General features: G+C 40.8%; 1 protein-coding gene across 1 annotated transcript in view; it reads left to right on the top strand.

The window, feature by feature from the left end:
* The window catches only part of ZMAT4 (zinc finger matrin-type 4), a 248,482-nt gene that overhangs the window by 124,228 nt on the left and 98,386 nt on the right, over window positions 1-25,868 (top strand). The window contains exon 3 of the mRNA XM_049630076.1: window positions 2,563-2,719. Within this exon, the coding sequence (XP_049486033.1) occupies window positions 2,563-2,719 (157 nt within the window). The remainder of the gene's footprint in view (window positions 1-2,562; window positions 2,720-25,868) is intronic.

Raw genomic sequence — 25,868 nt, 5'->3', positions numbered from 1 at the left:
TTTTCCTTTTTATCTTCTGAGTACCTTCTTCAATTCTCCTGGTCTCAACCTCCTTAAGAAGAGAGAAGAGAGTCATATTCATATAGCACAGCATCTTACATATATGGCAGGTCCTTAAAAATGTGTTGAATGAAGGAATATCATAAATTGATTGATCATTATCCAATTTAAATTCAGCTCTTTGCCCTAGAAACTATTTCTGAGTACACTTCACATACTGACACCAGCCACTTTTTTGGGTTTCTAGCATTTCTGTGGAAATGTCTACATCTTAGAACTACAGGGAGAAAGGCTAGGCTTGGCTGACACTTTTTATTTTTTTAAATTTTTTTTTAACGTTTATTTATTTTTGAGACAGAGAGAGACACAGCATGAACAGGGGAGGGGCAGAGAGAGAGGGAGACACAGAATCGGAAGCAGGCTCCAGGCTCTGAGCCATCAGCCCAGAGCCCGACGCGGGGCTCAAACTCACGGACCGCGAGATCGTGACCTGAGCTGAAGTCGGAAGCTTAACCGACTGAGCCACCCAGGCGCCCCTAGCTGACACTTTTTATAGAAACGCAGAAGGGATGCACAGATTGTAAATAGGTGTAAAGTGTAGGTTAAGTTTTGGCTTATGATCTTGTTCCTAATTTTAAGAAAAATGATGTGCTTTGACTTATGTGCAAGAAGGTGAAAAATGAGTAATTTAAGTATCCACTTTCACTTTGACAACCTTTCTCCCTTTCTCTCTCTCTTTCTTTCTTTCTTTCTTTCTTTCTTTCTTTCTTTCTTTCTTTCTTTCTTCTTTTTTTTATATGCAAGGCCAATATCCTCTAACATATAAGGTCAAGTACCAGTTGGGTCTTTCAGCCCTCATGAGGTATCCACTCCTTATTTACTGGGCTCAAACCCTTCAGTAATTTCCTGATTTGTAATTTCCTGATATTCCTGGGCTTTACACCCTGCATGGGTGCTGTGGCATCTCCTAGGCCTGGTTGCAGAAGTAGGTGACGAAAAACCAACTCTTCCTGTACTGCTTAGTCCAATTAGTTCCCACAGTATACACCACAAAGGTGTAAAAGTGTTGGTGATTTTTTTAATTTTAACTGAGTGTAAGGGGAAAACTCAAAGTAACTCAAAACTTTAAATCATCAGCAAGGATCACTCAATGAACACAGCCTCATGCCTTACCCAGGTTTCTTGCCCTAAGTGTTTTCTCTGTCCAGGAAAGGACCTTTAGGGGAGCTCCTCGTCTGTATACAGGATCTATTTCCTCAATGGCCCCCCACCTCCAAACGGAACATTTCTTAAATCTCACCCATTAACTCTGATAAAAGGGTTGGGGAGACACACTAAGATTTAATAATCTGAGGTCAAGAGAATAAATGGCAGTAGGTGCCCCCCACGCCCCGACTACATTTCTCCCAAAGACGAACATTAATTATGAGAGCTATTACCGATGAATGCCATAAGGAGGAAGGAGTTAGTTTTCTGACTGCCACTTAATTTGCAAGGCAACATCCCTCTAGCAGTCTGGACATCTTACTGTTCTGCAGAAAATATATAATTCCCTTTTCCCATTCTAGCCCCACCTTCATCCTCTCCTCATGCTATTTTACATTGCATTCTTTGAGCCTGCTTGGAATAAGAGAAGGGGCTATTGTGGGGCCAGATCCTCATCCAAGGCTGCTCTTTAACAAAAAGATGCTTTGCTATGACTGTTCCACTGAGGATTAGATTAACTCCTTATCTGAGTCTGCCTTTCTCTCAGTATCTAGACAGGAGGAGAGCCCAAATTTTAATTTTCCCCTTGTATAATATAGGCAATTGGTGATCTTTGTGCACAATAACCAGGTCACATGATCTGACAAAGGATTTATTTTTTCTGAATCATGATTCATCTCCATTGTCTTACAAAAGAATAAAAATCAAGCTGGATTTAAGTATTCTGTGCCATATTTAACTAATCACCTTTCCCAAAGAAAAGGAAATTACACACAATCTCCCAGAAAATTCAGCCAGCATGGTCATCATAGCTTTATGATATACACTCAAGTTAATTATGAAAAATGTTCAACTTCCTAAAGAAATCTTAAAAAAGAAAATCTTGAACATGTGGCCATGTATCCTGGTGAGGCTAAAATTGGTGAAAGACAGAGCTGAATGCCAAATGATAATTTCTGCTAAATAATTCAGGTCATCTGAACTCTGATATTTTACTTACTTTAATGAGCATAATGGGTGCAATTAGAGACCATTTCCCTCATGGTGCCAGACACAATGTGCTCTCACCTAATTGTGGGCCCTGTTTTTCTTTGGACAACTCATCTCTGCGCATGTGTCTTACATTCCCTGTGTCTGGCAAGAGTAGCCACCAAATAAATGTAGGTTGAAGTCAGTAACTGAAAATGTTTGATAATGATTATCATGAACAAAAAAAGGTTGCAGAGCAAAAACTAGACATTTCAATAAGAAAGTTTTTGGTACATCTCATTTGCAACAGAATGGAATGGGGAAAAAAAGAAATTTTAAGATTTCAGGTTCTCGCTAATGTTTTTTTTCTCTCTCTCTTCTTTGCAGGGAAATGATGCTGATATGGTGGATAAGAATAAGTGCTGTACACTCTGTAACATGTCCTTTACTTCGGCAGTGGTGGCTGACTCACATTATCAAGGCAAAATCCATGCCAAAAGGTTAAAACTGTTGCTAGGAGAGAAAACCCCATTAAATACCACAGGTATGTGTATGAGAATGATCATGGGAGATACTGAAGTCCAGGAACCATGCCTGTCCCATTAATTGTGCTTCTTCTTCAGAAGAGGCTGCCTGAATAGAACCTAATGGTAGATGTCCTTCAAAACCTAAAGGGGTGGGACAGCAGACTTTGCTGTCATCAGAGGGTTGTATATAATTGCACATTCTCATTCTCTCACCCTGGCTCCTTCAGATTAATAATTCAGCAGCTGGCATCTTTTGCAAGGCTGTTTACATCCTGCAAGATGTTGTCTATCATATTTATCATATATTATATAAGATACTATACCTATTATGTAAGGAATGCTATTCTTCTTATCTTCAGTGTGTAATCCGTATGGAATGGGTAGTGTATTGTGTAGAGTGGGTATATTCACTGTCTGTTCCAGTATGATGCAGGATATCATCCTGCTCTTATCTTGGTGAGGGTGTGGAGGAGGAAAACTGTGGTCTTTAAAATGCTTCTTTGCAGACAACTAAGGTATTCCCACCCCACCCACCCCCACCCCCCTGTCGAGGTGACATACATTTTGTTTATGATTCCAGCCTATTAACTTCGACAAGAAGAAGCTTAATTATTGATAAAAGATCATTTGACCCTGTAATTGCTTAACTAAAATAATTCTTCGTAAGTGTATCAAATTATGAAACTAAACTACTGTTGATGTTGAATCAAGTTAGACTATTTGGACAAGGTTTAAATTATGGTGAGGATGTTACTAGCCTGGGTTATAATCCTAAGAAGCTGGGGATATATTTCATGATGTCTACTCATCCAGTGCAATTAAATTTTAGCAGTGCATTTTATCTTTTTGTCTAATGAATCATGCATAAATCGTGGGAGTAATTATTTTTTAAATGGTATTTTGGAGATTGGAGAGAGCCTAAAACAATACTTGGCTTTTATTCTCGCCAGTGTTTTCCTTAAGAAAAATATCTTCTTTCACCTAGAGAATAGCAAGGAATCTTTTCACTATATTTTTCTACTTAGTTTAACTGAAGGATATTGTTTTTGTGAGGGTGGCTATGACATTCAGATACAGGACAGGGTTGCGAAACACCTGAAATCTGGAGCTGAACTCAGCTTGTTCCTGGGCACACTCCGTGTGTTAGCATTGTATAAGCAGCCACTCAGTTGAAACTCCTTATTCTTGCTCTCTAAAAGGTTGGATATTCACCTTGTAACCTACTCCCCAACAAATTTCTTAAAATAGACACCTCAAAGAAACCGTCACTGGAAAATTTCTACCTGTTTTCCACGAATGAGTAACTAGCCCATTTGTTCTTTCTGCCTAAGCAGAGAATTGCTGTTAAATTTAATTTTGGAGGTAGTGATGGGAGAGGAGAAGCTGGATCTTTGTTTATCATGTCAATTAGCAAGGGGGAGAGTTATTCTTTCTGTGAGGAAAAAAAACACCACATGGCACAAATGGTTCTTTGTGAATTTAAATACATCCTCCAGATAAGCAAGTACCAGTTTGTTTTTCTGAATTCAAATACCCTCCGAGCTGGTAAATATAACTTGGGGGTAATTTGTTAGTTCCCAACAAATATTCCCAAGGAAAAATCAGGAGCACTTAAACTGCACCCTTTACTCAATGACTTTGTCTTGGTGTCCACAGAGCTGGCCCAATCCTCAGTATGAGCAAAATCACATTGCCAGTTAGGGAAGAAGGGGAGGGAGGGAGGGTGGGGGGTAAGTAGCTTGATCCACTTGTGGCTTGGGCTGAGGAAACAGATTTCAGTTGCCTTATGCCTGCATCTCCCTTTCTCAACTAGCTCATGGTTCTCAGGCTGCACATCCCCTTCTGTAGCTTAGGCTCTCACCCATTCTCTCAGAAGCTGCTTACAGCAGAAAGGGTCTTGGAAGATGGCAACACCAAACATAATTAGAGGGTCTGGGAGGCTAAATTGGTCCCTAGGCTTGGATTAGTGTCAACCGAGCTGCTGGCAGGGAGCAGAGGAAGCAGTGTATCCTTCTAGAGCCAGATGAGTCATTAGGTACAAGTATAAGCAGAGAGTAGGCATTGGGAGGTGTGGCACAGGATAAGGATTTGAGGGCTTAATAGGAGAGTGGAACCTAGCAACAGAGAATCTGGATACAGAGATCCTGCAGAGACCCAAGCTGGATACCAGCATTGGGAAAGTCTGGCAGGTGGTAGCAGGGCCCTGGCTGCAGGCTGGTGAAAGTAAAGGCTGTTGAGAGAGTGACAGGACACCAATATTTAAGACAAGAGTACTGAGCTGGAAGTCAAGTATAAGGAACAAATCAGGAACCTGGTTTCCAGACCAAGAATATATAGGTTGAGGCTTGGTCTTACACACAAATTCAGTTACTGCAAGCAAGGATAAGGACCTAGAGGCACCAGAAAAGAATATCCAGTCATGGGCTTCCTGAGCTACTAAGCTCAATCCCTCCAGTTTGTGAATAGAGTCAGGATTGCCTGACGTTTTTTCTTGCTGCCGGAGGCCAAGCCCAGTGGCCATTCTTGAAGGACATCACCCTCGAAGCTGTGGCTGCCCGATGCACATCTAAGAACTTCTCTGCCTACTCCATCAGATTGGCTTGAAATTATTTCTGTAATGAAAACGAAAGGAAAAAAAAAAGAACACATAAAACCCAACCAACTGAATTAAGGTGCTAGAGAGAAGCAAGTCCCCTGCTCAGGGATGCTGTGTAAGCTACCCCTCCAAGAATAACAGGCTCTTGAACCAGAGCGATTTCTGGGTAGGGATAATTGAAGCACAAGTCACTGCTTCCCCCAGCTACTCCGTCTGATGAGGGTGAGCAATCGGTATCTGTGAATCATTACCTTTCCGCCTACGCAAGATGTGCTTTGATCAAGCATCAACTGGATATCCTGCAGAATTATTGCAGTTTGAGTTGTCTTCTCCAGATGGGAGCATGTTTACTAGAATTTCTGAAAAGCTTGACAGACCTGCTGGGACAAATACCAGTTCCCATTCTTGTGGCTTAGTGCATTTCAGAATCTCTTTTCCTGTTCATGCTTTTCTAGGTCCTGCTGCAAGATGAAAGCTTGAGGAGAATTCTAGGCCCACCCTGTTCTCATAGGGTCAGTGGACCTCAGCATGGAGGTCTTGGCCAAATCAGAGGCTGACTACCTGCTGTAGTCAGGTCATTTGCCACACTGTGAGAAGGATTTAGAGGAGGTGTAGGTCAGAGGCCAGAACAGTGAAGGTCATGAAAATCCTCTCTTTAGGGGGAGAATAAAGGAAACAGGGGTGGTTTACCATGGAAAACAGATTAATCAGGGGCAAATCTTTGGAAAGTCATCATGGGAAAAAAGAGATTTCTGGTGTGTGTGTGTGTGTATGTGTGTGTGTGTGTGTGTGTGTGTGTGTGTGAGAGAGAGAGAGAGAGAGAGAGAGAGAGAGAGAGAGAATGTGTGAAAACATGTGACTGTGTATGAGAATATGAGTGTGTGCATGAGTGTGAGTGTGTGAGAATATGTGTGTGTGACTGAGAGTGTGTATATGTGTGTGCATGTGGGAGTATAGAGAGAATTTGTGAGAATATGAGAAAGTGTATATGTATGAGCGTGAGAATATGTGAATGTGTATGTGAGGGAATGTGTGAGGATATGTGTGTGTGTGAATGTGTGTGAGACTATGTCAGAGTGTCTGTGCATGTGTGAGTGTGAGACTGTGAGCATATGAGAGTGTGTGTTTGCATGTGTGCATGAGTGTGAGAGAATTTGTGAGAATATGTGAGAGTATGTGTTTGTGTATATGTGTGTGTGCATGAATGTGACTGTGTGTGTGAGTGAGGGAGTGTGTGTGTGAGCTTGGATGCAACAAATGTACCTAATGAGTAGGTAGAACATTAAGGAGTCAGATCTGAGCTCAAGATAAGAAAAAGATTATTAAGATTCAGAGATACTAGATTTCTGTAATGAAACCAAAAGGAAACCCAACCAACCGAGCCAGGATGGCGGAGATGGCAATGCCTGCTCAGGTACTCTGTGTAAGCTGCCCCTCCCAGAGTAACAGGTCCTGGAGCTGACATAGGACTGGGGTGTGATGGGTGACAGGGGGTTGGGGAGGGGTGTTGAAGCAGAAGCTGGCTGATACTCCACAGGGCATTTCCTCAGGGGGGTCCAGCCCAGGACATTGGCTTAGATGACATTTAAAATCCTTCCAACCAGATTCTCAGCCTGATGCTACCTGCAGGCTTGACCCACTGAGCTGATAGGCAGAAAGAATTTTGGCCTGGGAGTCGGGAGATAGGATCCTAGGCCCCAGCTTGGCCTAAGGTGCCATGTGATCTCTGCTAGGTTCGTTCTCCTTTCCAACCTCAGTTTTCTCATCTGTCATTTAAATCTAACACTGGATGTGTTTACCTCACAGGCCCTTTTGCAGAGCAAACAATAGATTTAAAGAGCTTTGGAAAGTAGAAGGTGAACATGTGGTAAATAAGTTGATGGGGGTGCAGCCCAACTCCTTTCTTCTACCAAAGACTGACTTCCTGGTTAATGTGGGGTTGTTCAAATACTACCTCGGGAACAGCACACAGGGACATTGTGTGTGTCTCCTTGGAGGCAAGTCTTTCTGGGATGAGTTCCATGAACCGAAGCAGGGCCTGGCACAGAAGCTGCCCACTGGAGTGAAGCAGCGCTGGTGGGCATGGGGGGAAGGGCTGGCCATGGAGCTGAGGAGACTGCTGGGCGGGAAGGGGAGCTATCGGGAGGAGAGAGACCCCATCACTAAGCTGGGGGCAGGACCCTGGATCTGGAACTGGTAACCGGCAAGTAGATGCAATAGTAAATCATTTTTAGGATGAGAACTCAAGATCTCTGGAGGATAAAAGGAGGAACCAGACACCCCATTGAGAGCCCTGAGAGGGCATAGATCTCAGAGATGTGGAAGAAGCTCTGTTAGCAAAGCAAAATGCAAAATGATAAAGGGCCAGAGGCTGATGCCAAACCTTAGAGGTCAGGCTGCATCTGTTTTAGTTCTGCATCTGTAAGGCTGGGATCTGGCCTTGGAAGCCCCTCACAGGGAGCTGAGTCTGTGGGTGAAAGTGAGCACTTCCAACAGAATGAGGAGGACAAGTAACCAGACAGAGCCATGCACTGCCTGATAGCTTCATTCTGGGGTCCTATGCACTTTGCTGTACTTTTTCCCACGTGGCTGCCTGGGTGGCCTACAAGGGTATGTTCGATGACTGCAGATCTGCCAGTGATCAAGCCCCCAGGGCAAGATCACTGACTGTGGGAGACCAAACAGTGGTTTCTAAAGATGTCCACGTCCCAGTCCCCAGAACCTATGAATATGCGTTACACAGCAAGGAGAAATTAAGATTCCCTATGGCATTAAGATTTCTGACATCTAGAATGATAATGTAATAAGGTTGTTGTAAGCCACTAAAATTATGGTAGTTTGTTAACTGCAGCCACAGGATAGACACTGACCTAAGTAAGCCCTTGGCCAAAGAAGGCACTTCCGTATGTACCTCTCACATATCCACCTTGGGGAACCTCAAGTGCAATGTAGACAGCGCTCACATAACTCTTGTCAGGGGATTGCCTGAGGGGCAAAAGGTCTGTCTTTGTATCAGGGTCTATTCCCGAAACACAATTTAATACTAAACTGTACAAAACTTCTGGTCTATTTCCTATGATGTCAAGGTGAATTTCTTTTTTTTAAATAATTTTTTTTAGTGTTTATTATTTGTGAGAGAAAGGTAGACAGAGCATGAGCTGGGGAGGGGTGGAGAGAAAGGGAGACAGAATCCAAAGCAGACTCCAGGCTCTAAGTGGTCAGCACAAAGCCTGATGCAGGGCTCGGACTCAGGAACCAAGAGATCATGACCTGAGCCAAAGTCAGACATTTAACTGACTAAGCCACCCAGGGGCCCCAAGGTGAATTTCTTTTCCTAGCGTGCAGGAGCCTGTACAAGTTAGCTTTTCTATGCCTCCAACCTCATTTCTTCTATCTTCTCTACACACAGGCCAAACAGGTCTCCTGTATCATCAGCCCTCTGTGTCTTCCCTCCTACCGTCCTGTATCCAAGATGCCCTTTTCCCTCTACCTGTTGTAGATCTCAGTACATTCATCTTCCAAGGCTCAATTAAGGTCTCATGCCGTCTCTGAAATCTATCACGGCTGCTGGCAATACGAGTATGGCATGGGCTTTGAAGTTGGACATATCTGGGTCCCATTCTTTATTAGCAGAGGACTTCACTTGCCTCAGCCTCCTTTTCCTAATCTGTACAGTGGGTATAATGCTATTACTTACGTCAAGGGTTTTCCGTGATAATTACACAAGCTGATTAATAGATATAAAATGCTTATCACAAAGAGCTCAACCAATCTTAGCTCTGTCCACTGAGGAAATGGAGCTATTTTTATTTATTCTCCTCTGAACTCTGTGCCATATAATTTTGCACTTAAAATATCTTACTGTCCATTGTCCAAGGCCGTGTCCCTTGGGTGAGTTTTCTTTACCCATTGGTCTATAAGCACTCTTCACAGAGGAACCACATCTCCACAGTTATTCTGAATTCTGCCACATTCCTGTACACAAGCTTGTCTGCCATGTTCTTCTCCATGACAGAGAGTGACAGAAAAATGTAACCTGGTGTTCAGTCCATGCTTGAGGACAAGTACAAGCATACAAGTATGGGCTAGGGTATGAGGTCACAGAAACCTGGGGGAAGAGAGGAATCAAAACAGCCACAGAAATCTGCCAAATGAAACATTAATCCAGTGTGATTGGACAGACAGGAGGAAGGGTAGAGCTAATAGAAGTAAGCAGGAGACCAGATTTGAACAGAGGTTAAATTGGAGGATGGGAGAAATAGTCTGAATGCCCAAAAGGCTGGCCACTGGGCTTTGGATTGTGTGCTGGGGGCTTTGGATGTGTGTTAGGAGGGAGCTAATAAAGGTGCTGTCCTGGCTGTCCAGGGTGTGGACTAGCTGATAGCAGTGGTATTAGGAAGAAGCACAGCCAGTGCAGAGGCTGGGGGTGGGGGCAGATATGAGCTGTGAGCCCTGAAGATCTCAAGGTAAGGATGAGGGAAGATCAGGAGGTGGGGAGGAAAGTTGAGTTGGGAATCCAAGGGGCATCAGACATGTCAGGTCTGACAAGCAGGAAGAGCAAACTCAGGGCTGGGTGACTCTGCCAAATCCATCATTGTCTGTGGCCTCAATTGCCCTAGCCTCATATAAGGCAGTGCATGAGCTCAACAGATGCTTGTAGGTTTGTCACTGATGCTTCAAGAGGTGGCTGTGGGAATTCTTGGCTGGCTCACAGTGGAGCTTCTCATTGAGTAGAGGTTCAGACAGCTCCAGTCCTTCTAGGCTTTCTGGCCAAAGGTAGTTCATATTATGTGGAGCGTGGGTCCTTCTGCTGGTGATTGACTCACCCAACAAAGCTGGAATTCTCAAACAGAAAATTTCTACCCTAAGGGACAGAAGTAATTTCTCTGTCAAAGTTGAAATTCCCTCTTTGGGTATCTGCTATAAGAGAATTCATAGCATGGAGGTTTTTTTTTAAGTTTATTTATTTTGAGAGAGAGGAAGAGAGAGCATGCAAGGAGTGGCAGAGAGAGAGGTACAGAGAACCCCAAGCAGGCTCCACGCTGTCAGTGCAGAGCTCGACACAGGGTTCAAACCCATGAAATGCAAGATCATCACCTGAGCTGAAATCAAGAGTTGGATGCTTAACCAACTGAGCCATTCAGATGCCCCATAATATGGAGATTTCATTTCATTATTTTCTTAGCTTAGTTCCCCTCAACAAACATCTTGTGTCCTGAGAATAAGAAAGTGAATAAGACACTCCTTGTGCTCTGGAGGCTCCCCATGTAGTAGGAGAGAACATAGGCACTGGAAAACAATATATGACACAGTGTGAATGTCTACAAATACAATAGGATATTGAAGAGAGGTCAAATTAATTGTGGTTGGAGATGTCTGAAAAGAATTTATGAGGAGAGACCTTAAGTAAGGCCTTAATAACCATCTAACCAGTGGGGATTGTTAGGGAAAGGTCTCAATTCCTCAAAGGAATCCTTTTTCTAGACCAGGGTTTCTCACTCAGCGGTATGACATTCTCAGTTGGGGGAGGGGCTGTTCTGTTTAGCAGCATCCCTGACCTCTACCCAATAGATTCCAGAAGAGCCCCACTAGTTGTAACAATAAAAATGTCTCTAGACATTGCCAAGTGCTTCCTAGTGGGCAAATCTGACTCTAGTCAGGAACCACTGATCTAAATCAGGGATTAGCAAACTTTGGCCTGAGGACCAAATCTGACCTGCTGCCTACTGTCTGATCTGATCTGACAGCCAAAAATGTTTGTTTCTAAATGGTTTAAAAAAAAATCAAAAACATATTTCGTGACACAGGGAAGGTATATAAAATTCATATTTCAGTGTCCATAGATAAAGTTTTATTGGGACACTACCATACACATTCACTTACCTTCAGTCAAGACCATTTGGGGGCTACACTGGCAGAGCTGAATAGTTGTGACAGGATACATATGGTCCACAAAACCTAAAATATTTGCTATGTGGTCTTTTCCACAAAAGGTTTGTTGATCCTGACAGTGAATGATCTCAAGGAAGAGGCAGCACAGAGAAAATGGTGCTGGTGTGGGTTTATACACAAAATGCCAGCATTTTCCTGGGCTGTACACCTGTGAGGAGCAGGGGAAGCACCAGAACAGGGATCAATGGATAGATGTGACTGAGGGCAGAGGAATGTTTGAGACCTCTACGTTGGGGAGGTACTCCGAGAACTGAGAATGAAGAAAACCCAGGGTCTTCCCCTTGTTGAGAGCAGGAAAGGTCTCCAGAGAAGCTATAAGACTGAGTGACAGCTAATGTCTCCAATAGGTCTAAAATTCTAAGATATTTGTGAAAACTAAACAGATGAATATTACCCAGATTTTGCCAACATCCTAATATAGTTGTAATTCCTGAGTTTTAGTACTTATTTGAAATCTATCATCCAACCTATATTAGTTTTCTAGGGCTTATGCAACAAGTTATCATAAGTTGGGGGCTTAAAATAACAGAAATTATTCTGTTATAGTTCTGGAGGTTGAAAGTCCAAGATCAAGATGTGGGCAGGGCTGTGCTCTGTGTGAAGGCTCTAGGGAAACCTCCTTCCTTGCCTCCTCCTACCTTCTGGTGGCTGCTGGCTTCCCTTGGCATTCTAACTTTGTGGCTCCAATCTCATATGCCCATCCTCTCTGTATATCTCTGTGTCCTTCCTCTTACTTTAAAGACACCAGTAAGGCCCGCCCTCATTCACTATGACCTCCTCTCAGCATAACCAATTACATCTGCAAAGACCTGGTTTCCAAATCAGTTCACATTCTGAAATTCTTTGTGGACATGAATTTGAAATGTGGGGGGGGGGGCACTATTTAACACCTTACCCAAGCCAACTTCTTTTAAGTGATGGTACATGACACAGGTCACAGGCCCTAATATTATGCTTGTTAGCTAGTGTTTTTCCCCTTCTTCTCATGATAAACCCATACAAACAAGATAATTGAAACAAGAATGGGACTTTGTTCTTACTCAAAATTCTAAAGAAGACATCATTTAGCTGTTCTTAAAATTTTGTTTTCAAAAGAATATGAATTGTGTAGTAGAAATCCGAAGCATAGGAAAAAAAAAAGTTTAAACCACAAGTATTCCCCCACCATCTAGCATTAATCAAAGTGAAATTTTAAGATTATCCGTAATCTCAATAGTTAGGTATTGTATTTAGGATTAACAAGAAAATTAATTTGCGTTTGTAGTAGACACGTTAGTCATCCAAAATCCATTTGCTTCCTGCATTCCCCAGACTTTGAGTTAATCGTGTGTAGATGTAATGTGCATTAATTTAAGACCAGGCTACAAGACAGAGGAGGGCCATTCAACCTACATTAGACTTTTCAAGAACAAGAAAGATGCCTTTATTGTGATACTTTGGGGTTGTTTGTTATTGCAGAAGAGCCTAATCTATCCTGGTTGATTCATTGTCCCTTAAAGTTACTGTTTCACATATAAACTTTTATGAATACATCTATCATTCTTAGCAAAAATGGATATTGAGCACTCTCTTTTATATAATTCTCAGACATCATTGGTTTGACAGGAAATGGCATTAGACTCAGCAGTAAACTTTCTTTCATTTTTGGCCCTTAAGAGTTTGAAGTTCTTGTGATGTGTGTATGTCTTAACAGTAGAAGACTGAGAGAATAGTTTTGAAGTGTGTTCCAGAGGCATTACAGCATAATGGCTCTGATGATGAGTGCATGTAGACCACTTCATGGCACATAATAGGCATTTAATAAATATTTGTTAGATGAGTGGAAATTGGAAGCATACATAAGAATAATGATAGGCATTTAAATTCTATAGCTTTGTTTTCAAAGTAAGTTACCTTGGTTATTTAAATTTCAGTTAAATATAATGATTAAAAGCAGTGGTTTTCTCACTTTATAGGAAGTGTCTTGAGTGTCCACTTGCTTCTTTGAAAGAATTTTTTTTCTCCTGGTAAAAATAGGTGAAATACAGAGTAATGTATTTTAACAATGAGACTACTGCCTAGGTGATTGTCACAAATCCTTTTAAATAGCATATAAATGAAGGCTCTGAAGTCAGACTCAGTTTTACAATCGGTATACCTGTGTGAACTTTTGCAAGTTATTTTATTTCTCCAGCCCTCCATTTCATATTGGAAAGATGATGGTAATAATTAGATACCAGAATTATTATAATAAAGGAGACGGTGTATGTAATACTTAATATAGCGCCTGCCACACCAGTAAGTGTTGAATGAGTACATTATTGTATGTAAATATATGTAGGTAGGGACACACATACACACAATCGATATTCATTATTTGCAACTTCTGTATTTGTGAATTCACCCACTCACTAAGATTTATTTGTAACAACAAAATCAACACTCATGGCACATTAATGTTTGTTTGTAGACATGTGTAAAATGGTGAAAAATTTGAGTTGCCCCATGGGCATTTTCTTAGCTGAAGATGAATAAGGCAATCCTTGGCCTTTTGTTTCAAATTTCATACTGCAAATAAATGTCTTTTTTTGCAATCTATTTAGTGCCAGGTTTTACACATTTTTGTGGGTTTTGTTGGTGACTTTATTATTTAAAATGCCCCCCAAAGGTAGTGCTGGAGTGCTGTCTAGTGTTTCTAAATGCAAGAAGGCTGAGATGTGACTTATGGCAAGAATACATACATTTAACTTAGCTTAGTTTAGGCATGAGTTGTATCTTGTTGACTTTGAGTTACATGTTAATGAATCAAGAATGTATATTAAATAAGGTATCTTTAAACAGAAGCACACATAAAGCAAGGATCTATATTGATCAGTGGGTCAAAATGTAACCATATACTCACAGTAACCTAACCCTGAATTCATCCTGAGGAGCAATGGTTTGGTCTTTGCTAATTCAGTGTTCTTGGAGACTTTATGAAGAACATAACTAACTATGAATAACAAGAATTGACTATGTCAAAAGTTATGTCCATTACATTTATATAAAATTTTTCAAGAAGTCTGTTCATCACGAAAAACTGAATAAAAAGATATAATATTTTAAAGATCCTAGTGTGTAGTAAAACTATAGTTCAGAGGGCAGAATCTAGACTAATAATAGATGATCACAGGGGCGCCTGGGTGGCTCAGTTGGTTAAATGTCTGACTCTTGATTTCAGCTCGCGTCACGGTCTCATGGTCATGGGATCGAGCCCCATGTTGGGCTCTGTGCTGAACATGGGACCTGCTTGGGATTCTCTTTCTCCCTCTCTCTCTGCCCCCCTGCTCTGCTTGCATCCTCACACTCACTCTGTAAAAAATACATAAAAAGATCATAACTGATAGTGTTAAAGACATTCTATCAGAAACATCACATTCATTGTTTTACTTACTCTTCATAAAAACCATGAGGTCTAAAGTATAATTATCTCCATATTACCAAAGAGGGAAGTAAGACTGAAGGCAGAGTGACGTGCCTGATGTTATGTAGTGAAATAATGTAACGGGAGCTTGAACTCAGGGCCTCTGATTCCATGTTTCAGGACCTTCATCTCCAGGTAGTGATAAATAATGCTTCATAAAATGATCTCCAGATTTTTGCTCCCCTAATGAACAGCAGAGTTCACACTCTAAGGCTCTCACTAAGATGATTGGAAGCAGCAAAGCCACAAAGATATGTGTATAAACTTTAAATCAAGCATTTCTCATTTGTAGGAACAGTGAGCAATGTGGGGAAAAGAACAGATAAGCAATGATCTCGTCCACTCTGCTTGTTTGTGTGTGTGTGTTTATCATATATTCCTCTTCTGCAATCTTGTTGTTTCTCTCCTTTCCTTCCTTATTTTCTATGGAAAATGAGTGAGACAGAGCTTCAGAACTTTTCCATAAATTTCTATGCCAGACACGGAGTTGCTTATTTGAGTTCTCTGTTGAATGAATAAAGATCAGGGTGTTCTGGATCTGTTTGTAAGTTACATAAATTCAAATTTTAAATAATATATGCACTCCAGGTTCAATCAGCACCTCAGATTTGCATATAAGATTTTATATACTGCAGCAGTTCTATCATCTGAATCAGGTTATTCAGTTTGCCAACATAGCCTGTCTAGATACTTGTTTTAATAGATGCAAACAATACTTTGTCAAACCAGAGGATCTTCATAGCAGTGCATTTTCTTTTAAATTGGAAAAGGTAGCATGTTCTAAGATGTCATCTCTAGATCGATGCATTTGTTCTGATGATGTCTTTGGCTTTTCTAATTCTTACAAATGCAACAAGTAATAGATTCATATAATTGCAGACCTGAAAGGTGCTTACCCATCATTATTTCCCAACCATGTCATTTTCCCGATGAGGAAACAGGCCTAGAGAGGTAAAGCCATTTGCCCAGGGTGATATACCAGGTTGATGGCAAAGAGCTTTCTTTTGTTTTGCAGTAATCTTCCATGATGTCAGCTGTCAAGAGAAAACATACCAATCTGGCCACTGACTGTAGTACAGCGAATAGGGTTTAAATGCATAAGCAGTGTGAGGCTAGCTAAATTCTTTTGGCCATGACTTTTGTACACTGGATCACAAGTGGCTTGGAGCAATGATTCGATCAAGGCTGCTGTCTTTTGATTTTATATTTGATGACCAGAGAAACAAAAGATCAAAGACTGGATGGATTTAAAGATTTTAACAATGAGACTACTGCCTAGGTGATTTTCACAAATCCTTTTAAATAGCATAAACTCACTTTTCTTTTTTGGATGATCAAATAGTGGTATAAGACAGTTGATGATTTCAGCAGCTTTTATGATGTGGTTATACCTTTGTTCCAGAAAGTGTTCTTTAACACATTTTTATGAAGGAATAGAGTAGAACAATAAAATTGTCAGTTTCCTGTGCTTAAGCTGAAAACTGTCAATAGAAGATGTGGTCAGGGCTTGGAATCCATACACAGAATGCAATACTATTCAGAAAAAAACTCTGAGAGATTTTCTGGCAACTACTCTTAAATCAACTATTAAAGAACCCTAAAACTGTCTAGTCTATGAAATTGAGAAGGCACTTGTAAAGTAAGAATCTTACCTAAAATAATTGGTAGTAAGTGTCCCAGACTGTATTCTCATCCTTTGTAATATCTGTATTATTTAAACGTCAGTGTCAAAAGTCTTGTGTAACGTTCAGGTTGGTGGAATAATCAGATTTAATGGATTATTGGATTATGATAAATGAATTAATGGATTTCCCTTGAGTACAACAAATATATTTCTTTACATTTTATTTATTTATTTATTTGTTTGTTTATTTATCTATTTATTTATTAACATTTATTTATTTTTGAGAGACAGAGAGACACAGACATTGAATATGGGAGGAGCAGAGAGAGAGAGGGAGACACAGACCAAAGTAGGCTCCTGGCTCTGAGCTGTCAGCACAGAGTCTGATGCAGGGCTGGAACCCACAAATCATGAGATCATGACCTGAGCCGAAGTCAGACACTTAACTGACTGAGCCACGCAGGCACCCCATATTTCTTTACCTTTTAAAAATCAGTGTAAATTACTTCTATCCTCTAGCCCTAAAGACAGATTAGAAGATCCATCTTGGTCATTCTTTGGGGTGCTCTTTAGGGCCACACAAGGGCCTAGAGGCATGTGGACATCCTCAAAGAGATCTCAGCCTGTGGACTCTGGCTACTTTATGGTCATCTAGGATGCTGTTGTGTTCTGGGCCACAGGCTGTAGGTGAAGTCCCAGGGCTTCCTCAGAAGTGGATCTCACTTTCCTGTCTCCCTCTCAGGCCTGTCTCCCTCTCCTGTCTTCCTTCAGGTCGGTGACTTCCACTGATGGTTTCATCTCCTTTGTGCCAAGTGATGCTATGGAAAGGAAGGCCAAAACTCCATTATGAACATTTCTGAGGGATGTCCTGCCACCTGAGACACACTGCTTTTAATATGCCCAGGTCTTTAGCCTTACTGCAACCCTCTTTCCCCTTGCTCCTAACAAGCTAGTTCCTTTCCTGATATTAGTTAGGCACACACTTCTTTGACACACGGACCCCCTTGTTATTCAGATAGCCTGATGTGCCTTTGTTCATTCCATGCTTGGCATGTTAAAAACCAGACTTCAAGGCTTAGGCCTCATTTTGGAATGAAGTGGAAAATACCTTTCATTTTTATGAAGTGAGTCCATAGGAATATAAGGCAATTAATTAATTTCTCAATAGGTTATTCTGTTATCTAACTTGTTATGTGACACTGACACCAAGCCAGTTTACTTACTTGAAAGCTTAGAAATATGACATTTTGTGTTTTCTTACTTTACTCTCAGCCTTCAGAGAGCCAGTTTCTCCTGTGTGGGTTTTCTAGTAATTGTCTGCTGGGCACACACATTGTTGAGTCTATAGCTTTAATTATGAATCCATCTAGGTTTTCAAGAGGACTTTGACCACTTTGAGGTATCATGAATTGCAGCCATTCTTATTGTGGGTGATACTGGCTAAAGACATAGTCTGGGAGTTTTGAGTGTAATCATCTAAACTGAGAGTCTTCAGTCAGTCAACAACCTATGCATGGTTGTTGTCTACACCACCTATTGAGGTTTCACAACCAAGAAGCATGAGACTGGGATTGAAGGTGCACTCATGAATTCCCACTGTAATTATATCTTGATTAGTGTAAACTGCTAATGATTATCATCTTCATTTTGCTTTTCAGTCAACAGAGCTGATGAAATCTTAATACCTGGACCTTTCATTTTCAGTTAGTAAAACTCATATATCAAGAATGCTGCTGGACAGGGGAAGCAAGAACTAACTCTGGCAAAATGGGAACATTTTACTTGCTCTTTCTTAACACAAAGGGGAGATCATTTTTAGTGAAAATGATTAAGAAAGATGTCCATAAGTCTGCTTAACCCTGATGATTTAATATTCAAGAGTTTTGCCTTAAAAAATGTTATTTCAGGGGCGCCTGGGTGGCTCAGTCGGTTAAGCGTCCGACTTCGGCTCAGGTCATGATCTCACGGTCCGGGAGTTCGAGCCCCGCATCAGGCTCTGTGTTGACAGCTCAGAGCCTGGAGCCTGTTTCAGATTCTGTGTCTCCCTCTCTCTCTGCCCCTCCCCTGTTCATGCTCTGTCTCTCTCTGTCTCAAAAATAAATAAACGTTAAAAAAAAATTAAAAAAAAATGTTATTTCATCCAGTGCCTAGGATGGAGAGTGAATTATACCTAGAAATTCATAGAATCCCGAGTTACCATCTTATTCATCTCTCTGTTTCCAGCAAGATTCCCTTTAAGTCTTAAGTCCCATCATCTGGCATGGTTTAAATGCTCTCCCTTTCACCACTGGGTATTAATAATGCTCTCGTTCTATAAACATTCCTCAGCTACCCACCCTATGGGCAGTAAATGTGTCTTAACATCATGCATCATGTTCTCTTAAGCTCCTTGTCTTCTAAAGGCCTACTGTTCAGGCTCAGTCTGTTTTTCCTTTTTAGAATCTTTGGAAGAACAGCTGGCCATCAGTCTAAATTCCACAATCCTCTATGTGTCTCATGTGTTATTAAGTAATGCTTCAGCTTCTCGTCTTCTGGCTAAGTAATCTTACATCCTTTAACCATTACTCATACACCTCTATTCTTTAAGCCACCTCTCTGGATCTTTCCTACACTTCCTGGCAATCTACAATCCATCCCATATGGCTTTGAAAGGATATTAGATTGCTGTGGTAACCACAAACTTATGACCAGATACATGAACCTCTCATGACCAGTAAGTGAGATTTCTGACTTCCTCTTTCCAAACACTCCCTTGTCTCATGTTCACCACGTTCCCAGTCTCTGTGAGGGCAGCCTCTGTGTCTGCCTGGTAGAACTGATGTCAGTGTGGGACATGGGAAAACATGGAGTAGGAATTAGGAGATCTGGCTTACAGTCTTTGTTTTCTCTATGGCCAGGATGTCTAGGAACTAACTTTTATCAAGCAGGCACAACAAAGACATGAGTTTGAACCGTTACCCCATCTTATTTTAGGAAATATTCTCACTATAGTTAAAGTAACTCCATCCTGAGTTGCCATGTGAATCTAGTTTAATTTTATTTCAAAACTTTTATTCTCTTTATATCTGTTGCCCCTTATGATTTTTTTTTGAATAAATAGGCTTCTGAATGAGTGCAACTTAATATACTTGTTCTGTGAGTTAATTAAAAGTATTTCTATTCCAGATTTCAAGTTGCATGAGGGCTGGGGTGGTGTTGTATATTAATGTGGAACCTGATGCCAATGCAGAGTAGGATGAATGAAACATGAAAATACAGATGCCTTGTAAGATTGAAGTGAAAGTAAGGCCCATGCCAGATGCTGTCCCTCCAGTCTAATGCTTCCCAACCCTGTCTACACACTTGAAGCACCTGCAAAGCTTTAAAACCAGCTGTTGCCAGCCCCTCCCTCAGGGATTCTAATATAATTGGACTGGGGTGGGGCCTAGAGTCCATAAGCGTTCAATGTCTTACAGGTGGTTCTAACCCTTACCAGACTGGGAAACACTGATCTAACCCAGGGCTTTCCAAATTTAGTTTGCTTATCAGTCACCCTAAGCTCTCCTAAATGTGGATTCTCATCTAGTGGTCCAGGTTGGGACTTGAGATTTGCATCTCCAATAAGCTGCCAGGTGATGTTGATGATCTTGGTCTGTGGAGCACTCTTGGGGTTGCAAATTTTAAGCAGCATCACCTTCATTAGCTGTTAATGGCACCCTTGTTCTAAAAATTCTTCAATAGAAATCATTTACATTCTCTCTCATGCACTCCCTTTTAACTGTGTCTGCATGGCAACAATGAAGTATGCAATTTGTGGTCAAGCCATAGTTAAATGAATGATTATGGATGATACATCTAAATAATTCGGGCTCTAGCTTGGCCTCTGTTCCCCCAGGGACTAAATTAAGCTAATGATTTTCTAACATTGATTTGCAAAGTCTTATCTAGCCTAAAACCTCTTCTTTATTTGCAATCATCCCCTGCCCACCAACTTCATTGCTCAGTATCTGAAGCAGTGGTATAAGGCAATGGTCTTTAAACTTATAGGGATTGGAGGACCTTCTTGCTTTAGCATTTGATGCTCTGGATTCTCTTGATCCAAGTGTTGGGAATACCTAACATGAGAGAGGAGAGTGTCTCCATCTGTCTCAGAAGACCTCAAGAAGTTCTAGGGTTGCTTCGAAGTCTGATAGAGCTGACTTAGAATAGCATCAAACCTTCAGATGTAGCAGTTTCCAGTTTTCCAATAAAAGTACTTTATTTCTAGATTAAATCCAAAGAAATACATGCAAAATATATGCATAGCTAATATTCATATTCAGTTAGTTTTAAATATGAAGTAGAGGCAATTTTCTTAACTTGCAAACTGTGGATTTTTAAGGACAATTCGACTTTTAGGGATATATGCTTAAGGTCGCTCAGCACAGAGGTGAAGTGGAGAAACCTGATTGGGGGAAGCATGCTGGTTGGGGGTGAAAAATAGATACACGAATTCTCTTCAGGGAACAATATCAGTACTGACTTCTCTGAAATTATTCCTAAGGGTTCAGCTTCCTTCAGCCCACACCAAAAGGCTATCCTCTCTCTGTGTCTACCTCTGAACTTAGCCTGTACTTTATCTGTGCTGTGTTTCTGGCACCAGTCACTTTTCTCATCTTTGAATCCTCCATAAATATTCATAGGACATAAGAAATGATCCAGGAAGCTGGCTCTCTAGTTGAATAGCTGATGCTGGTGGATAAGTAAATCATTCCCATCCGTGAGCACAGGGTATGGATTAAGGGAAGCCGGGGATGGTGGCAGTGGAATGAAAGAATAGGAGCTAGGACCCGTCCTCAGGGTTCAGCTCACCAGTCTCCAGCCTCTGGCAACACTGCCTGGGATCTGGGTGATGCTCTCCAGCTCCCCGCTCTAAGATGGCATCTGCTGGCACAGGCATAGGGGTGCCAGTGAGTCAATGAGTCCCCATCAAGGAAACCCACTCTGCCCTCTGGGACTCTGCCTCTTGTCTCAGGTTCATGAGGAAAGACATTTCCAGCAGTGCCCACTTAGCAGGTCATTGATTCTTGTAAGCAATAAGCAAAGTATGTAGTAGGGTGATGTCATAACTCCTAGTATCCAAACAATAAGTATTTGTGTCATAATAACTCAGCCAGCATGTATTGAAGGAAAATTTAATATTTGCATTTCATCCTTAAATAATTACATTCAGTAATGGGTGCATTTGCCTGTTGGACACAGCATAGCTTCTCAAACCTTTAGATTAGATTGGACATTGTTAACCTTTGTTTTTTGCTCCTCACAGGTTGGCTAGATAGATTGGAGGTGGACAGCAGTCTCCAAAAATCCAGGTTCACAGGAATATGAACTCATTCAAAGGGTGGTAGCATCCAATGTTCAGACTGTGAACTTCCTCAGGAGGGTGGTTGCCATGGTGTCTAATGGATATCTCTATGCTTTTCTTAGGATTTTAAATAATCCTATGGTTTTCCTATATGTTGACTGCATCATCCCAGAGCACCTCTGCACAGAGTTTGGGAACTGTGGCCATAACCAAAGATTTTGACACTGAACTCAGAAAAAGCAAAGCACCTTTACTGAATGGTGTCTAAGTCTAAATGCTGTGAATGCATTATACCTACAATGCGACAGGTGTTTTTAAGATCAGTCTGGACTGGAAGGATGCCTTCCTACTAGCAGAATTTCCTAAAGTAAAATTCCTTTTCTCACACAGGTAGCTTTATGGGAATAAACTGCTGCCCTTATTCAACAAGGGTTTATTTAACACATACTATGTGCCCTACCTGGTTCTGGGTACCTGGGGTACAGTGGCAGACAAAACAGATAAAGATCCTGCCCTCATGGAGCCTACAGTCTATCCCCCTGTTTTCAACACACAGAAGAGTGTGGTGTATCGCAGACTTAGGATTCTTTTGTCAAACAACATGAGAAAATTATAAAAGGACTTTCATCTTCTCTAAAGTTCTGTTTAATGGCTTATTTTCAAAGATTAGGTTTCTGTAGGAAACAGGCATACTTAAGATATTTAGAACCCAATCAGTGACTGCAACTAGAGGGAATTATTCTATATTAATGAAAATCAATGATCTATGAATACTATAATAATGAAGACTCATGATATATGAATGTAGTGTGGATGAGGAAGCAGTTCCTGTTAATAGGCTGATTATAATTAGAGTTTTGATATAAAATTGAATTGGAATAATGATTGTGATAAGCCATCCTCGCCTTTATTTCTTCTCAGGAAATGTTTATTGGTACATATTTTGGAACATGAAATGTTTTATAGTGTTCTTTAATTTCATTCATGGCATACAAGAAATGGCACATGGCTTTTCCTATCTTGCAGCCTTGGATAGAGGAGCTCACTTCCAAACATATATGAAAAGGAAGAGAGTTGCTTCATTTTATCTAAGTAATGAGAGTGATTTTGGGGATCTGCTATTCAGTGGGAAAACGGCTTTTCCCTGTATCTTTTGGAGAAATACGAGAAGCTGGGGCCTTTACATCATATTCTGACTGAGCCAGCTTTCTCCCAACCTGTTTTCCTCCAAATCAACGATAAATTAATAAATAAATCACCACAAATAAAATCTTCTGCAATTTAAGACCTGGTTATGGTGCCACACATCCCCTAAGCAGTGTTTTCTCCACTTTGCACTAAAACAAGTTAGCATGAAATGTGGCCTATATGTAAGTTGTAAAATAAAAATGTTTTCCCTCTGCATCAAGGAGTGTATATCCACTAGTATAAAACAAATCACTGTAATCTGCAACTGACAAATAACCATTCCTAAGATCTTGATTTATAGCCTTCTAAGTCTTTATATAGTTTTAAATATGTGGGTGTGTATAATTTAATAAGTAATTTGGTTTACACCCTACATATAAACACATCTTTGATTTACATTATATCCTAAGCATTTCTCCAGGTCACTAAATATTAATTTTTTTTCTAAAATGTGTTTTTGATTGCTGCATTGTATTTCAGAATGTAGATGCCCACAATTTATGTAATCTCTCCCCAAATACGAACATCTCACTTGTTTTTAACCCTGTAAGGTTTAACAAAATCATTCAATATTTAAAATTAGCTATCATGAGTCATCTAGGAAAAAGTGAAAATCTACCCAGGTGATTGTGCCTGAAATTAACTAGTCCTTTTCTTCTTTTATTGATCATGTTGGTTGAGCATGTACCATCTAGACAAGAGGCCCTGTCCTCTGGGAGAGATGCATAGAGAGATACGCTTTGAGCCTTGCCTTTGCCTGGTTTGCAGGAATTGAGGCATTTACCTGCAGAAGAGACTGGAAGACTGAGTTGTCCATCCACACTGACAGCTGTCTCCTCAGCCAGGCTGCTGAAAGGCCTAGGCACATTTAACTGTCAATAGCATTTGCAAAAACAAAACGCCCCCCCCCACCCCCCGCCCTCAAACAGTGATACTTGCTGGAGGATTCCTACTGTTAGTAATTTGATTTAGGGTGGGACAAAAAGAGAAAAAGGAAAGGCAGATGATCATAGGCACTGGGAATTGGAAAAAATTGTTTTAGGGAAAATGCGTATTTCCAAATAATCCCTTCTGAGAACAGATGTTGAAGCCCAGGAAAAGTGTTCTGACTGTTTATTTGGCCTATTGCTCCCTCAGCATCATTGGAAACTAGTTGGCATTAAACTATGGTGCTGGTCTTTGACTCAAAAGATCTGGCCTTTGCCTTTGTCTTTGCCACTTATTAGAGGACCCTGTGATAGCTGACTTATCTCCCTGAACTTAAAGCTACCTTATTGGTCAAACAGGATTTGGGGGCAGCTTAAAGAAGAAAATACATGGAACAGACAGAATGGAATAAACTGCATAATGTCAAACAAACCTGAAGAATTAGTATTATGGATAAGAACACCTTAGGTGAGAAAGCCACATACTTTGGAAGAAGTAAATTCCAGAAAATATTTCAATAGCCTCCAAGTCCTTTGTGAGGATGGACTAAGTTTTGTTAGTCCTAAAGCCTAGAAAGCATCAGGAATGAATGAAAGAGGTAGAAAGGAAACGACAGGAGAGGAAGGAAGAGGAGAGTAACGGAGGAGAGAGAGAAGGGGATGCCAATGAAAGCTGCACATTTGGGGGTTGAAGAGCACCCTGTGCCGTGACCCAGAAGGCAGACAGGCAGGTAAGAATACCATTGCCTGCTGACTGTGTTATCCTCTTTTCTGGCTAAGGATACCCACATGGTGATCTGACAAGTAAAGCTTTGAGATCTATTGATAAATTCTGTTTGGTTGGTTGAGAAAGTACCTGCTCTAATCTCCCAAGCAGTTATTTCCAAAATTTTTACTAATTGCTTTCTCCTGTATGATGTGAAATCGGGTGTGACCCCAGAAGTTAGAATGACGAACTCATTCCTGTTTGGCTGGAATCGTCCCTGTTTTAGCACTGGGAGTGCCACGTCCTGGGAACCTTCTCAGTTCCTGGCAAACTGGGATGGTTGGTACCATGCCAGAAACTTGGAGTGAGGGTTTAGATGCCGTGTTAAATGAATCCAAGTAAATGGCTTCCTGTTTAAAAGTAAAATTTCCAGGATGATGTGCATAATTTGAACTCTCTAAAATGTACAGAAATAGGCCACCTTGGCAAACAGACAGAAGTTGGTTACAATACTAACTTCCGTTATATCCAATTGAAACCAAAAGACAGAGGAAGACTGGGCTGTGTGTCTCCACTTTGACAGGTTGCCTTTCTATAATTTAGGCTTCACCTCCCCACCCCCACTCAGAATCTTGCCAGTGATTCTCTAATACTTATATTTATATTGACTGGTACAGCACTCAAGCCCTAAATGATACAATTTAGAAGAGATAAGAAAACTCTTGGTCACCAGTACTTTATTCACTTCTAATACAAAGAGGATCCATCCATCCATTCATTTATTTAGCAAAAGGCATGGGATATACATTGCGCGAGTGCCATCAGGCAAGGTGCCGACTTATGGAGAGTCTGGTCGTATACAATGTTACGTTACAGAGTGAGGAGGTGTGCTGAGAGAGGTGCACACAGGGTGCTCTGAAAATACTTTTGTCCTTAGATCACCTGTGGTTATTCTACCAGGATAAAAGCAAACATAGGAGAGAGATAGTATTCCAAACTATTACTCAGGACAACTTAGCCAACAGTCTGCAAATAGCTACTGAGAACTTGCTCTTTGACAAACATTATGCAAGACATAAAGGGGGTATTGAAAATGGCTTTCATGTCTGGTGGTTCTTAGAAATCAAGTTTTGGAGACTGAGTTGTTTCAATTGTCTCAAGCATTAGAACAAGTTGAGTTTATTTTAGTTACTCTGAACTGGCTACAGATCCTGATCTTCTGTTCAAAATACTGGGGGCTGAATGTGTTATGAGAGTAAGACTTTAACTATGTAATTAGGTCCATATACTATATATTATGTTTTAGCAGATCTAAGCACTCTATACTTAGAGACATTAATCATTCTATTGCAACATGTATGTATGTTTATATAAGTGATTATATATATATCATATATCGCGTATATTTA

This window comes from Panthera uncia, chromosome B1 (genome assembly GCF_023721935.1).
Source record: "Panthera uncia isolate 11264 chromosome B1, Puncia_PCG_1.0, whole genome shotgun sequence".
In the NCBI taxonomy this organism is placed as follows: Eukaryota; Metazoa; Chordata; class Mammalia; order Carnivora; family Felidae; genus Panthera; species Panthera uncia.
Note: the sequence above shows the minus strand (reverse complement) of the source record. Positions and strands in the feature narration are given on the sequence as shown.